The 16,149-nt window shown below is 32.5% G+C and overlaps 1 protein-coding gene across 1 annotated transcript in view; it reads right to left on the reverse strand.

Annotated features, from left to right (window-relative positions):
- Positions 1-188: 188 nt before the first annotated feature.
- Positions 189-16,149, reverse strand: part of LOC138332325 (uncharacterized) — a 30,335-nt gene continuing 14,374 nt past the window's right edge. Inside the window, exon 2 of the mRNA XM_069280377.1 lies at positions 189-3,751. Coding sequence (XP_069136478.1) covers positions 3,027-3,751 — 725 coding nt within the window. The 3' untranslated portion in view covers positions 189-3,026. The remainder of the gene's footprint in view (positions 3,752-16,149) is intronic.

Below are 16,149 nucleotides of genomic sequence, written 5' to 3' on the forward strand. Positions count from 1 at the left end.
TTTTTTCAATTTTTGGATGAAATTACCAGTGTAAATACAAATGTACACCAGTAACAAACTCCATTATGTTATTTCAACATGAAAAATGGGGCATAAAGTCATAAAATGTTAAATGTTGTGTCCAGTAATATCTGTTAGACAAATGTATCTATCGTGCTTTTCTCGTACATAAAACAAACAAAACAGGATTGCCAGTACTGGAAGATATTTAATAAATAAATCACCTAATATCTAGATAGAATTAAATAATCAACAACTGCATAGATGTTGTGATAAGTATTTACAATGGAGAGAATGACTAGTGGTTCTGGCACATGTGATCTCCTTTACAACAGCAAAACCAAACCAGTGTGTACACCACAAATTTTTTTGCGTAATAATATAGCCTCGATTATCTCCCCTGATCAGGAAAAGTGATCATGACAGATTATCTCCCCTTTCACAATAAAAAACATGACATATTTTTAAACAGAAAGTTTAAACATTACATTTGATAATATCATTGATATTGAAAAATATGTTATCTTACATTCGTTCAAACATAATACAAGAAATACATATTTCCTGTATATTTTCATATTTATTTTGAAATATGAAAAATAAACACTCACAAACTATACCCAAAACATGATCAACTATTGTTGATATAAAATGGAGATACACTGTATACAATAATTACATCAGTGTGTGATACTAACAATTTCTCATATTTACATAATTAGGACATAATTTATCAATATTATTCATAAAAAAAATCAAATACTGTACTTTACAATGCCCACAAGACCTTAATGATGACAAATACATTTGTACAACATATGTTTAGGGTGACATGGTGGATCTTTTCCTCCTATCTTTTTGTGTACAGTTTATCAACACTTTTGGCATAACAAATACATATTGATTATGTTGCCTCTTTTGTTTTAAATTAATATCAAAACAATATCTTAGATTTTAATTATCAACAGAAAAATCTTAGATAAGAAGCAAGCTATTATTTAGATTGTGCAGTACGAGTTTATCCAAAATTTATCTTTATAACCATACCAGAATTATTTGACCATTTATATCACAATTTAAAGCTAATTGTAGTTACCATTTAAAATCCTGTGTTTGAAATAATATTGGAAAATATATATTCAACAATTAAAAAAAACGAATATTGTTATGTATATTTTTTGTTTGACTGGTTTTTCCATAAGCAGCAGTCAATCAAATACATTCGTGATTTAGTTTACCAGTATCTTTTTTAATAAAAAAAATGTTATAAAACATTCGATGGTATTTCAATAGTTATTAAAACTAAATTATTTAAGCAAGACATGCAGTAACCCATTACAATGATTCACATTATATTAACCAAAATTGTGTATTCTATATCAGATGATAACCAGTTATAAAAATTTCAGATCTTGAAAAGAATGTAGATTTATATGAGAATAATAGACATGTTGGGCTATAAAAATCTAATCTACATTCATATATGTATTGTACAATGGAATTAAAACTATACTAATATTATTTAAAGATCTGAAATCTCAATTAACATGCATGGATGATGAAAATTAATACACACAAATGTTGACTTCCACAAAATATTTGACATTAACACTTAACACTGTATTTAAGCAATCATTAGAGGAATTTCTTAATCATACACAGATAATGACCAATTAAAAAAACCCAAATATTCCATATATCATATTCGACCCAATAAGGGGCTCATTCCTATAAGCTCCCCTCCCCTTTATTAGACTTCAATTTCACTTACTTCGAATTAAATGCAGACTGAAAATATGAAAACTGTATTTTTTTTCTTAGTGATTTCTTTTGCAAATTAATTTATTACTTATGTTGTAAAATAATTTTATGAAAGGCTAGTCCAAATTTGTTTCTATTAAGCACCCCATTATTTGCTTCAATTTTTTAAGTGCGCTGGGCGCTTATTGGGTCGAATACGATAGATTTATACACTGACACATTCATCAGAGCCTCTTTCTGCACAAATGTGGTGCATTCTGATAACACACAGCAACAAAAGTATCCAATTGATTATCATAAATAAAAAAATCCTTTGATGTTATTTATAAATTATAAATACAATTGTCAATATTTACAGCAGACAATTGAACCAACATGGCGTAACACACTAAAATCCATACACAAGTCTACACATGTCTCTCAAACATTCTTCTAGAAATAAAATCTTAATGTAATTTAGCTTTATATACAGTGGAACTCGGTTAATATAAACTCGAAGGGACCGAGATAAAACTTCGAGTTATCCAAGTGTTCAAATTAAGCGAGTTCTCATGTCTACTGACGATCTCTTTACTTGGTATATACAAATTGTATAGACTAGTTCCATGTCGTAAAATGATGTGAACAAGAGATGTCAAAATCGCCGATGATAGTAGCAAAATTATAACAATAAAACCGAGATATATATTTTGAAATGCTGTTCTACAGCAGATTTATGAAAAAGAAAATCAGCATTTTCGGCGAACTTGTTGCCCAAAATATCTGATTTCGAGTTATAAGAATATTTTATGTATAATTTTTGTCATTCTAACGCAAAATTTACTTTGTATTATCTGAGTTCTTCAAGTTTTCCGAATTTGAATTATCCGAGTTCTTTAAACAAAGGTAAAGAGAGAATTCCGCCGGGACCGGCAAAGTAATTCGTATTTAGCCGGGTTGTCGAATTATCCAAGTTCGTATCAACCAAGTTCCACTATATTATAGATTTACCTATTTAAGTAAGAATATATATATATTATGTATTATATAAAGCTACCTAGCTATGGAATTATATATATGTATATATTCATGAGTTAAATTAAACCTAAATACCATATATCTAAATATTACCAAATTATTTCAGAAGAATTTTTTTACCTCAGTTACAGTAGACTATGAAAGTTCATTTTAATCTGAAGGTACCTGGGTTTTCATTGTAAATGCATTTCTCATTTGGAATGTCTCATGAAGCTGTTGAAATTTAATTTGTTCTATATCACCCTGGGTTAGCAATCAACTAGCGTGGAATTAGACATTGCGCCATAGTGATTAGGACCAAGTCCCTTCATCGTTCCAAAGTCTGTCATCGCATGATTTCGATTATCAGAGGAACTTCCTCGTGACTTGTTCGACCGTGCAGAACGATTTGATTTAGCTGAATGAGTATCAGATGTTGATGAACTATTATTCCATTCGCGATCTTTGGTATCAATCCCAGAGTCTTCAGACATTGGAGAACCATTGTTTCTATAATTAGCTGCCCAGCCAAGACCTTTAGCTTGAGCTGCGGCCAGATAACGTTTACGACGATTCATTTTGTAGATTCTTATTCTCTCTTCCTCCTCCTCCTCATCGTCTAAAACTTTGTCCCATCGTAAACTCTCTGTGGTGTGTTTACTGACCGTCGCACTACTCGCACTTTTCAGGGCAGGTTTGTTATTAGATCGTTGTCCTTTGGTTCCGTTTTGAGGTACACGGTTGGCCACTTTGGCTGAAGTCTTCTGCAGCTTGGCAGATTTTTGTGGAGTATTTGTAGGATCACTGGGAGAAGGAGAAGGTTGGGGAGATTTCACAATCTGAGGTAATGTGTTAGCACCATCAGTAACCTCACTGATATCATCCCGGGATAAATCCTCTCCATCGCCTCGCAGGCTTCCTTCATCGTGCACACTCTCTCCACTCTCCTGGACATTGGAAGCCTTTGTAACAGGGGAAGCACTCTTAGAATCTCCTGAAACAGCAAATAGAATACCAGTTAATAGCACAATTGAATTAGTTTATATCAGTTAATAGCACAATTAAATTAGTTTTTACCAGTTAACATCCTCGATGCTACAGGGGTTCCTATCACTTACGATCTCTACACCCCTGGACTATCTCATAGTAAAACTGGAGGCAACAGAACAGGTAATTGAGTCCTTTGAAGTCCATCAAAGGAGCCGTATAACGGTACACTGTCTGGCTGTGATGTTAGGCGTTACTCTCTCTGTAGTCTTTAAACGAAATATTTGCTGGCCTGTGATTGGTCAAATGTTTCCCACTGAGCTGCCTTCAATTTTACTATGAGATAGTCCAGGGGTGTAGAGATCGTAAGTGATTGAAACCCTTGGAGCATCAAGGATGACCAGTTAAAAGCATAATTATATTAGTTTGCAATAGTTAGCACAATCAAATTAGTTTATACCAGTTAACACAATCAAATTAGTTTATACCAGTTAATAGCACACTTATATAAGTTATATCAGTTAGAACGATTAAATTAGCTAGTTTATACCAGTTAACACAATCAAATTAGTTTACACTAGTTAGCACAAATAAATTAGTTTATACCAGTTAGCACAATTATATTAGTTTATAAAACTTATCACAATCAAATTAGTTTACACTAGTTAACACACTTACATTAGTTCATACCAGTTAACAAAATTAAATTATTTGATACAAGTTATCACAATCAAATTAGTTTATACCAGTTAACACAATTAAATAAGTTTTTAGTTTATTTATTGATAATTTATCAATTTGCACACATGAACAAATCATTTGTCTCCAATTTTATGAGTCGAATTTGTCAGTGATTTACGGGACTCGCCTAGACAAGTCCTGGACTCATGAATTTTCTGTGGGACTCAACAAAATTTTGGGAATCCTCTATATTTCTTTGTACTTGGACTCATTAAAATTTGAAAATTAGTGTTCTGGACTCACCTTAAAAAATTCTACATAAAATGCTGTTTGTGTGATTTTGCACATGATTGTATTTTTGTGACCTTGAAGTCAAGGTCATTAAAGATGCTCCACCGCCGACAAATGGTATTTTTTCACCATCAAAAACAGGAGCAGACGATTTAGTATTTTTCTTCAGTTACAAAAGTTACTTACTTTACACTATTACCACCATTGAAAATTTTGAGCTTCTAATTTTACTTAAAGTTAAATATACGAAAAATAATTAATTGCATCCCGAAAAAATTCCGTGGCACTATATCTTATATGGAATGAAGTAATGATTGCGCATGCACCAAAGGCAAAATAAATTATTTTATGTTATTTTTTGTGTTAATTAGGCATATATATACACGATTAAACACCAATTATTGTTCAAATAATGAATATCATTTATGCTCTGTCGGCATGGGGTAATTAAAAATGTAATGGTAATTAATTGTAATGCATTACAATTTTTCAAGTAATTGAATGTAATGTGTAATTGAAGCAAATTTCAATTACATGTAATGGTAGTTTAATTAATTACATTACAAAAATGCATGTAATGCTCAATTACTTTTCAATTACATTTCAATTACATGTGATTTTTTTTAAGGATATGAATATAGATAGATTTGTCATATTACATTTTCCATATTTCTGTTCTTCCTAATGTTTTTGTCTTCATTTTAGCTTTAGTATTCTTATGATTAGTTAACATGCATGTCTACAATATAGTTTGATAAAAGTTCTTTAGAACAATGTCTTTCCCACATATGCCCTTAATTGTATTAAATCAGGTTCAAAATAAAGTTTGGTTTGAAGAACATGGGGTCTAGACAAGCTACCTGGTAATTATAGATAATCATACCTTGGGGCAAACAGCTGAAGTATGAACAATTGGTCGTTACCTTCACTATTGCAGAGCAAGGTATAATGTTAGAATCACACCTAATGTGAAATTCAAAGTGATACTATAGGTATATGGCTTAATAAAAGATTTAGTTTCCAGCACAAATTAGTTTAAGAAAATTAATATACATTTATATATATATAGACAAAAATATGGGGTAAAATACATTACATTGACCGTCACATTTATAGAATTTCAAAAGTGGCAAAGTTACAATATATCATGTAAACACAATTATTACCTAATACTTTTTTTTATATTTCTGTTACTTCTACCAATGTAGTCTGTCTAGTATCCATACTATGTAATATTTCTGATCACACCAATTTTGAAAGTCTGATTATTATCAATGTAACGTAAAAAATTAAATGTACTTTGATATGATTGTATTGACCGACAATGGACTGTTCTTTTAAATGTAATATTTGGATATTTAAAGTACATTATTAATGAATGCATATCTTAAATTAGTATACAAATGTACATGGATATGTATTGTATAAAGATAGCTATTTTTACAATAGTGCCAAGTCTTTTTCTTTTAGTAAAAACTGAAAGTAATGTGTAATTTAATTAATTACATTGGTAAAGTAATGGTAATTTAATTAATTATATTGCAAAATACATGTAATGGTAATGGTAATGGTAATGCCATTTTAAAATGTAATGTGTAATTTAATTAATTACATTGCTATGTAATTGAACCCATCCCTGAATATATATACACAATACAGAGACACTTTGTTTGTTTTTTGTTGGTTTTTTTTGTGCTTATACATCCTACAGCCAGGGTCATTTAAGGAGTACATGCCAAGTTTAGAAGGTGGAGGGAAGCCAAAGTACTTGGCAAAACTCAAAATCGGAGGGCTAAATTAATATGACAGAAAACCTTCACCACTCCCCCAGTGTGATCCAGCTTTATTGACTATATATATATAATAACCTCTAAGTACTTAGCATTTAATGGAACACCTCCATCAATTTTAGTACAATGTACCCGATATTTAATGGAACACCTCCATCAATTTTAGTACAATGTACCCGATATTTAATGGTACACCTCCATCAATTTTAGTACAATGTACCGATATTAATGGTACCTCCATCAATTTTAGTACAGTACCGATATTTAATGGTACACCTCCATCAATTTTAGTACAATGTACCCGATATTTAATGGTACACCTCCATCAATTTTAGTACAATGTACCCGATATTAAATGGTACACCTCCATCAATTTTAGTACAATGTACCCGATATTAAATGGTACACCTCCATCAATTTTAGTACAATGTACCCGATATTTAATGGTACACCTCCATCAATTTTAGTACAATGTACCCGATATTTAATGGTACACCTCCATCAATTTTAGTACAACAATGTACCCGATATTTTAATGGTACACCTACATCAATTTTAGTACAATAGTACCCGATATTTAATGGTACACCTCCATCAATTTTAGTACAATGTACCCGATATTTAATGGTACACCTCCATCAATTTTAGTACAATGTACCCGATATTTAATGGTACACCTCCATCAATTTTAGTACAATGTACCCGATATTTAATGGTACACCTCCATCAATTTTAGTACAATGTACCCGATATTTAATGGTACACCTCCATCAATTTTAGTACAATGTACCTGATATTTAAAATTCAAGGTCAGTTATCACTATTTGCTGGACTTTCAAAGTCAATGTGTTCATATATATATAGATCCATTTCCATGTATTGTACTGTAGAGCTTTGTTTGGTAACAATACTTTGATATGGATTTCACAATCAGAAAATTGATCAACAATTCACAGATACGTTAACATGTTTACAAACAAACTCAAGCCATTAGTATCATCCTGAAATGAGCATATTGATTACTCAGCCCTATACCACTGAGTTCACACTGGAGTAGTCTACTCAGTATAGGATGGGATTCACACAGGACACTTCAAACTTGGTATCCTTCATTTTAAACCTGGCTTATATTAGTCACCACCTCTTATAATGACCACCTGTTAATATAGTACCATTTTCTTTGGGTCCCAAAGTTTCAATACAATTTGACCTTTGTGTAAAGACCAGTTGGCTATTGAGATCATTATTTCTTTGTTCCTTAAAAGGTCTGAATAGACAAGTTTGACCATATATGATCAGCGTCCAATCAAACTTGTTTATGATATATATCTGTACATAATTTGAAGCTTTATAATATATATCTGTACATAATTTGAAGCTTTATGATATATATCTGTACATAATTTGAAGCTTTATAATATATATCTGTACATAATTTGAAGCTTTATAATATATATCTGTACATAATTTGAAGCTTTATGATATATATCTGTACATAATTTGAAGCTTTATAATATATATCTGTACATAATTTGAAGCTTTATAATATATATCTGTACATAATTTGAAGCTTTATAATGTATATCTGTACATAATTTTTCAAGCTTCATAATATATATCTGTACATAATTTGAAGCTTTATAATATATATCTGTACATAATTTGAAGCTTTATAATATATATCTGTACATAATTTGAAGCTTTATAATGTATATCTGTACATAATTTTTCAAGTCATAGCACTCAATTTCGACTTGTATTAAGAGAGGGATATCCACAGTTTTACCAGTGTGAGATTTTTCTATCGCACCTTAGGGTAAAGACAAGCTACACGAGATCTACCCACGTACCAAACAATGGTATAACGTCATGACAACAGTATCATGACGTCGCGGTAATAGTATACCTGGCCATGGTCACCAATGCTCAACCCAATCAAATTCTGCTACACATACATAAATTCATAATATAATGTAGCCAATATCAATAAGCTTTCGAAGGATCTAGCATTCGTCATACTTCAACCATAGCAGCATAAGATTATCTATATGTTTACATTGCACATACAAGGGTCCTTAAACAAATATATTCTAATTATTCCTTAATGTGTCTTAAAATCAGAACTGTGATGTATCATTTATTTTATCGATATGATATGGCCTCATTCCTAAGAGAGAGCTAAATGCCATCCAATAGACTTTGTCACACACACTCAATACAGTCAATAGATTATTGTAGGATTTAAAAAACTTTAAAACGTTTGCCATACATCTGTTCTATCTCAACAACCTAAAGAGACATTCCAGAGAGGATTTTGTCTGTTTTAGGGCTAAGTCGGAAGCCAATACTTACCAGCCCTTACCTGATAGTGGTAGGCTGTAGGCAGGATTTAAATCTAGACAACAAGAATTGATTTTAAATATAAATCTGCTACTTGAACTAGAAATATCTGTAAAACTAAAACATCTCCACCTACATATGAAACCATAAATTCAGAATGGGACAGCTAACTAGGACAGTACGAGATGGAACAGGACAGGATAGAACAGGACAGGGTAGACAAAGAGAGCTTAAAAAAAAAATCAGAAAAAACATGTCTCCAGCCCTCAAAAGTTTCAGTAAGGGACTTTTGACATTCATTACCTGAAACAACCTTTGAATTATGTTTGAAACATATATTATTTAGCTCTGAATTTAGCAGCTGCATGGTGATAAAAGTATAACATTCCAATTTTGTAAACTTATCTTAGTTTACTGTAGAAAGAGCAGTTCAGGAAAACAACAAAGCTTGCCTCTGGCAACTTTTCATAACATTGACTATGTGAATACATGTTTCCCTAAAACTATCTCAAAATTCTCTTGAAATTCTTAAATCTCTGTGTTCTTCCCTTAAAATTGCAATCCTATATTTATCAGTGCATTAATCAATATTGCAAAGAAAATCCTTAGTACAATTTGGAAAATTAGCATAAATTTTACCATAAGATGATTAAAATAACAACAACTGAAATTTGATATTAATGTAAAAAACAATGTTTGTTTTTAATGATAACAGCATTGAACCTTAGCTGATACAGATGCCAGAGTGATTCCATAAGACCCATTCTCTTAAAAAGTGAGAAAAACAAGAACCCTAAACATAAGAACAATGAGCACAGTCAATATAATGAGTATATTCTGTCTTTGTATATTACTGAGTAAGCTCCCTTGCAGGTAGGTATCCATTGTGAAGTCGTTATTTTGTGAGCACAATTCACATTGTTTTCAAGCATGACGTTACACTCTAAACACACGACTAACTCTGTAATATATATTATGCAAATACAGAATATATGAGTATTCTGTATTTGCATATTACAGAGTTACTTGCCCTTGCGGTTAGGTATTGACTGTGACTTCATGTGTTTGCGAGCGTAACGTCATACTTTTTGGCAAAAACGACGTGAATTGCGCTCACAAAATAATGACGTAACAATTGATACCTATCTGCAAGGGGACTAACTCTGTATTATGCAAATACAGCATATCTGAGTATTCCTCCCCTCATTCATGTGCTGTTGTAAACGCCCTTCTCCTTCTCCATGAAGTGTAATGATGTCTATCCTTGTCCCCGTTCCACCATGTTTTGATATGCGATGGCAGGGCCATAATTAAATGCAGGGTGTTTAGTTTTTTTCTCTTTAATACCAGCACATGTACAGTAATTTTATCACATGGTATGCAATTTATTTTATATTTTCTAAAACAGCAGAGTATTTTAAGTACTCAGTCTAAAGAGATCAACTGAGTGTGAGACTGTATGCATAAGAAACTTCATAGCAATGTCACCATGTTCTTTTATCGACAAAATCTACCGTGGTGTCCCTGGGGGTTTTAACAAATATTTTCACATGACCATTTATAAATCTGATTTACTGGTCTGAAAATGCCCTATCGACCCTGATACCATTTTTCAGATAAGGACGAACTTTGTCCCATCATAACTGTATGATGTAACAGTGACACTTTATCTGATAACAACCACAAAATCAGAATTTCTCCTGTAGACCCAATCCAATGTACACCATTCACTCCCAAATGACACACATCATACCTATCAAGGAACCTTTAGTGCTTACCGCCTAAAACTCTTTTATAGTTTTCACATTCTTTATTTTTTTAATCAAACAATTTTCACACCAAGGTTTGAAATCATTACCTTTATACCCAAAATGTGAATTCAGGCTGTGCATAATCATAATACAGTGCTCATATTTTTGGTCTGCGTTTAAGTCAAGTTAGGTGAATTTCAGACCTCTAAAAGGGAAAAGGGCTGTGGATATATGGACAGGGCATAAATACTGTACTTGGGCTCTAACGAGCCTGCAGGTCAAGCTGATTTTCTTCCAAAGAGGATTAAATATAGAGAATAAGGTAGTTTTTTGGATACATAAATGTGCCATGTATAAAATGTAACAGTTATTATCTCAGGTATGTATTGGGAGAACTGAGTACATATTTTATTGTATATATATATATTAATCATCTTATTATCGTTAGTGATAATTAAATGTATTGGGTACATTTAAATCTAATGTGTTTTAAATGGTCATACCTAGGAGTAATTACACCTATCTCTATCAGCATATCAACAGACTAGTACATATTTCTCTTATCTATCTGCTGGCGGATACAAAAAGAACATGTACCAGTACTCGACAGGGACATACATTTGTAACATATACAAGAAATTGCAAAAGTAATAAAACAAATTAAGACAAAATTGCTGAAGGCCACAAAGTCATATATTTTGTTTTTGAACAGGTGAAATATTTTAGATTAAAAAGTGCATATATATATGTTTGCACTTAAAAGGTTTTACTTCTGGTAAAAATCAAAGCTAATACCTGGTATGTTTAATCATGAACCACATAGATCATATCCACATCAGAAATAATCTTAGTTAAATCAAGATAAGCACACGTTAATTACGATATACCGTTATGATATGAAACATCAACATTTTATGTATTGTTCTCTTACAAACAAGCATAAGATTTTTTTATCATATTTAGGGATATTTTTGGTGTTAAAAGTTACACGATATAAAGTGAATGTATGTACTATGCATTGATATAATTTTCTGTAGGTAAAATTTTGATCAGACCCTGCCTTCGACAATATTCTGTCTATGCATAATACGGAGTTATCCACCCTTGTGGGTATATGGTATTGATTGTGATGTCATGTGTTTTCAAAGGTATTTTCATACGAGAAAACGACGTGAATTGCACCCACAAAATAATGACGCCACAAGGGAAATAACTCTGTAATATGCAAAGACCAAATACAGAAGTTTGAATCAGACAGGAAGTCTATTAAATGGTGACCATGGTCATTAACTATATAGTACATGTATCCAATATCTGTCTGTTTATAATATCCTTATATGACCAGCTAAGACACTGATCATAAATACATAGGATGTCATCTATATACATGTAGCATACTGGTACAATTGTATATTCTTTAACAGAGTCACACTGAAGCTTGTACAAGAATACAGGTATATGTGAACCCTTAATAGTAAGTAAAGCGGCTAACTCAGGTTTAAATGTCTATTGTGTGATATTTGTATACGTCTAGCACACCGATTTATACTGTATCAATAATCTGGCTCACAGAAACTCTTTGAAGTGGACTGTAACTTGTACATATTTTTTTCGGTAGAGATAAGAGCACTTAAGATTTCTAGTTAAAAAGGTGTTGATATGTGTTATTGGTTCACTACTCTGTCTGTAATTATACCAGTTGTATATCTGTACCTTCTGGTGTTTTAACTTAGGTAATACGATACCTCATAATTATATTTGTTTTAAAGGTTTTAAATGTCTTACATTATAATTTTAAGTACACTAAAACTATATATATATATACATGTTAACTAGTACAGCTTTGACAATTAAAAAAAATCAATTACCATAGCATACTTTACTATTTACAGTTATGGATCTGTTGTGATTTAAGTTGTTAACAGCTTATTTTTGGACTGAAAATGAAATTTATCTTTGTTCTTATGAGAATTAACAAGACCTGAGCAAGAAGACATGTGATTTTGTTATAAAGTTGAACAGCTCCTGCTATTCTTTTCCCCTTAGTAGATTTACCAGAGATCCCAGAGGGATCTTGGCCCCACCAAAGAATAACCTATGTCAGACAATGAAAAGAGGGATCTTTCCTCTGCTTTTTAAACTGTAACTACCAAAACGGTGGCCTGTTGACCATCTTGATGATCAATTGGTCCCAAAATGCAATATACACATGTACAACATGGGCCCAAGGGGAACCTACATATGAAATTTTAGACATTTTCCTTCGGTACTTTCTGAGAAATAGCAATTACAAACTTCAACTATCAAAATCCAAGCTAGCTGCCTGGTGGCCATCTTGTTAACTGATTGGTCCCAAAATGCAATATGCAAAACTTAAGGGTCCTAGGACCTACATATGAAATTTGAGACTGGTTCCTGCAGTACTTTCTGAGAAATAGCGATAACCAACTATAACTCTCAAAATCCAAGATAGCTGCCTGTTGGCCATCTTGTTGACCGTTTGGTGCGTAATTATTCATTTGCCCAATTTCATGCACCCTTCTGGAGCCCCACTGAGACCTTTGAAAACTAAATACTAGTTTTTTGAAAAGGAGATGTTCATCCCTATATAGCATGTCAATATTGATTTGGTCATTGCATTAGTGACGTCACAAATCACCTTTGAACATGCCAATATAAGTCAAAAATTGAGGTCTGAGATCCGAATTTTAGTGTGTGCCCGGAAACCTGTCGTTGTGAGCTTAATTATCAAGATACAGACATGCAGATGGTCTAAAACGATAGAAGAGATATTAAAGTAAGAGAAAATAGAGAGAAAGGGAAAAGAATGGGGAAAATAGCACCAATTTCAAAAAAAAAAAAAAAAAAAAAAAAAGCAAGTCCCATGTGCAGGTTTCTGCCTCCCATGACCCGTGCGTTGTGACTTTTAGGGGACTTCCAGTGACTGTTTTTGCTTGTTTGTAGTGTGTACTGTTTGTTACCATCATGAAAATGGCATCAAACCGAAATCTAGATGCAATCTGCTTTCATAGATGGCATTTGTTATAACCTACTATCAAAATTGAGTCAAGTTCGAATCCTGCCGGCCGTCGAAAGGATATGAAATTTGAGACTGGTTCCTGCAGTACTTTCTGAGAAATAGCGATAACCAACTATAACTCTCAAAATCCAAGATAGCTGCCTGTTGGCCACCTTGTTGACTGATTGGTCCCAAAAAGCAATATGCAAAACTAGCGTCCTAGCTAGGACCTACATGAAATTTGAGACTGGTTCCTGCAGTACTTTCTGAGAAACAGCGATAACCAACTTTAACTCTCAAAATCCAAGATGGCCATCTTGTTTGCTGATCGGTCCCAAAATGCAATATGCACAACTAGGGTCCTAGGACCTACAGATGACATGAAATTTGAGAAAGATCCCTGCAGTACTTTGTGAGAAATAGAGATAACAAGAATTTAGAAAGAACAAGCTGTATTTACTGATTGTGGTATGTGATACACCACCTCACTCAGGTGGTACATGAAATATCAAGTTTTAGTACCTTTACTAACAGGAGATAGCGTTACACAGTTTTTCTTAACAGCTTGAATTGGCAAAGGACTTCTCTCAAAATAGGTCACAGTAACCTGGTTTTGTTTGGTACACTTCACACCATCTCACGTGGATTGACCTATATACTTAAGTAAGAAGCTCCAGTGCCTTATAATATACATTGTAGTAGTTAGAGCCTGGAACAATTTTGTCTTAAATGGAAATTGGAGGTCAAAATAAGGTGATAGTGACCTGGTTTTTCCACATACTTAATCACCTAGACGGTTCTATATACCAAGTATGAAGTTCTATTGTCTTTAGTATATAAGATAGGGCCTGAACAACTTTTTTTTCATTACTAAATTGAGGTCAAAGGTCAATACAGACCTCATAATTAGCTGGTTTTGGTTTGGAATATACATCTCACCCAGGAAGGTTGCAAAGTATAACATGTCTCCTTTCAATTTAAGATAAAGATTCAAACAATTATCTAATAACCATGATCTTACAGCATGAATACCTATTGTATAAGTGACTTTGTTTTATCTACAGTTACATCTGTGTATGACATTAGCTCCTTACCTATTGTATAAGTGACTTTGTTTTATCTACAGTTACATCTGTGTATGACATTAGCTCCTTACCTATTGTATAAGTGACTTTGTTTTATCTACAGTTACATCTGTGTATGACATTAGCTCCTTACCTATTGTATAAGTGACTTTGTTTTATCTACAGTTACATCTGTGTATGACATTAGCTCCTTACCTATTGTATAAGTGACTTTGTTTTATCTACAGTTACATCTGTGTATGACATTAGCTCCTTACCTATTGTATAAGTGACTTTGTTTTATCTACAGTTACATCTGTGTATGACATTAGCTCCTTACCTATTGTATAAGTGACTTTGTTTTATCTACAGTTACATCTGTGTATGACATTAGCTCCTTACCTATTGTATAAGTGACTTTGTTTTATCTACCGTTACATCTGTGTATGACATTAGCTCCTTACCTATTGTATAAGTGACTTTGTTTTATCTACAGTTACATCTGTGTATGACATTAGCTCCTTACCTATTGTATAAGTGACTTTGTTTTTATCTACCGTTACATCTGTGTATGACATTAGCTCCTTACCTATTGTATAAGTGACTTTGTTTTATCTACAGTTACATCTGTGTACTATGACTTCATTAGCTCCTTACCTATTGTATAAGTGACTTTGTTTTATCTACAGTTACATCTGTGTATGACATTAGCTCCTTACCTATTGTATAAGTGACTTTGTTTTATCTACTGTTACATCTGTGTATGACATTAGCTCCTTACCTATTGTATAAGTGACTTTGTTTTTATCTACAGTTACATCTGTGTATGACATTAGCTCCTTACCTATTGTATAAGTGACTTTGTTTTATCTACTGTTACATCTGTGTATGACATTAGCTCCTTACCTATTGTATAAGTGACTTTGTTTTATCTACAGTTACATCTGTGTATGACATTAGCTCCTTACCTATTGTATAAGTGACTTTGTTTTATCTACAGTTACATCTGTGTATGACATTAGCTCCTTACCTATTGTATAAGTGACTTTGTTTTATCTACAGTTACATCTGTGTATGACATTAGCTCCTTACCTATTGTATAAGTGACTTTGTTTTATCTACTGTTACATCTGTGTATGACATTAGCTCCTTACCTATTGTATAAGTGACTTTGTTTTATCTACAGTTACATCTGTGTATGACATTAGCTCCTTACCTATTGTATAAGTGACTTTGTTTTATCTACAGTTACATCTGTGTATGACATTAGCTCCTTACCTATTGTATAAGTGACTTTGTTTTATCTACAGTTACATCTGTGTATGACATTAGCTCCTTACCTATTGTATAAGTGACTTTGTTTTATCTACAGTTACATCTGTGTATGACATTAGCTCCTTACCTATTGTATAAGTGACTTTGTTTTATCTACAGTTACATCTGTGTATGACATTAGCTCCTTACCTATT

The sequence above is a fragment of the Argopecten irradians genome, chromosome 9, assembly GCF_041381155.1.
Source record: "Argopecten irradians isolate NY chromosome 9, Ai_NY, whole genome shotgun sequence".
NCBI classification, from domain to species: domain Eukaryota; kingdom Metazoa; phylum Mollusca; class Bivalvia; order Pectinida; family Pectinidae; genus Argopecten; species Argopecten irradians.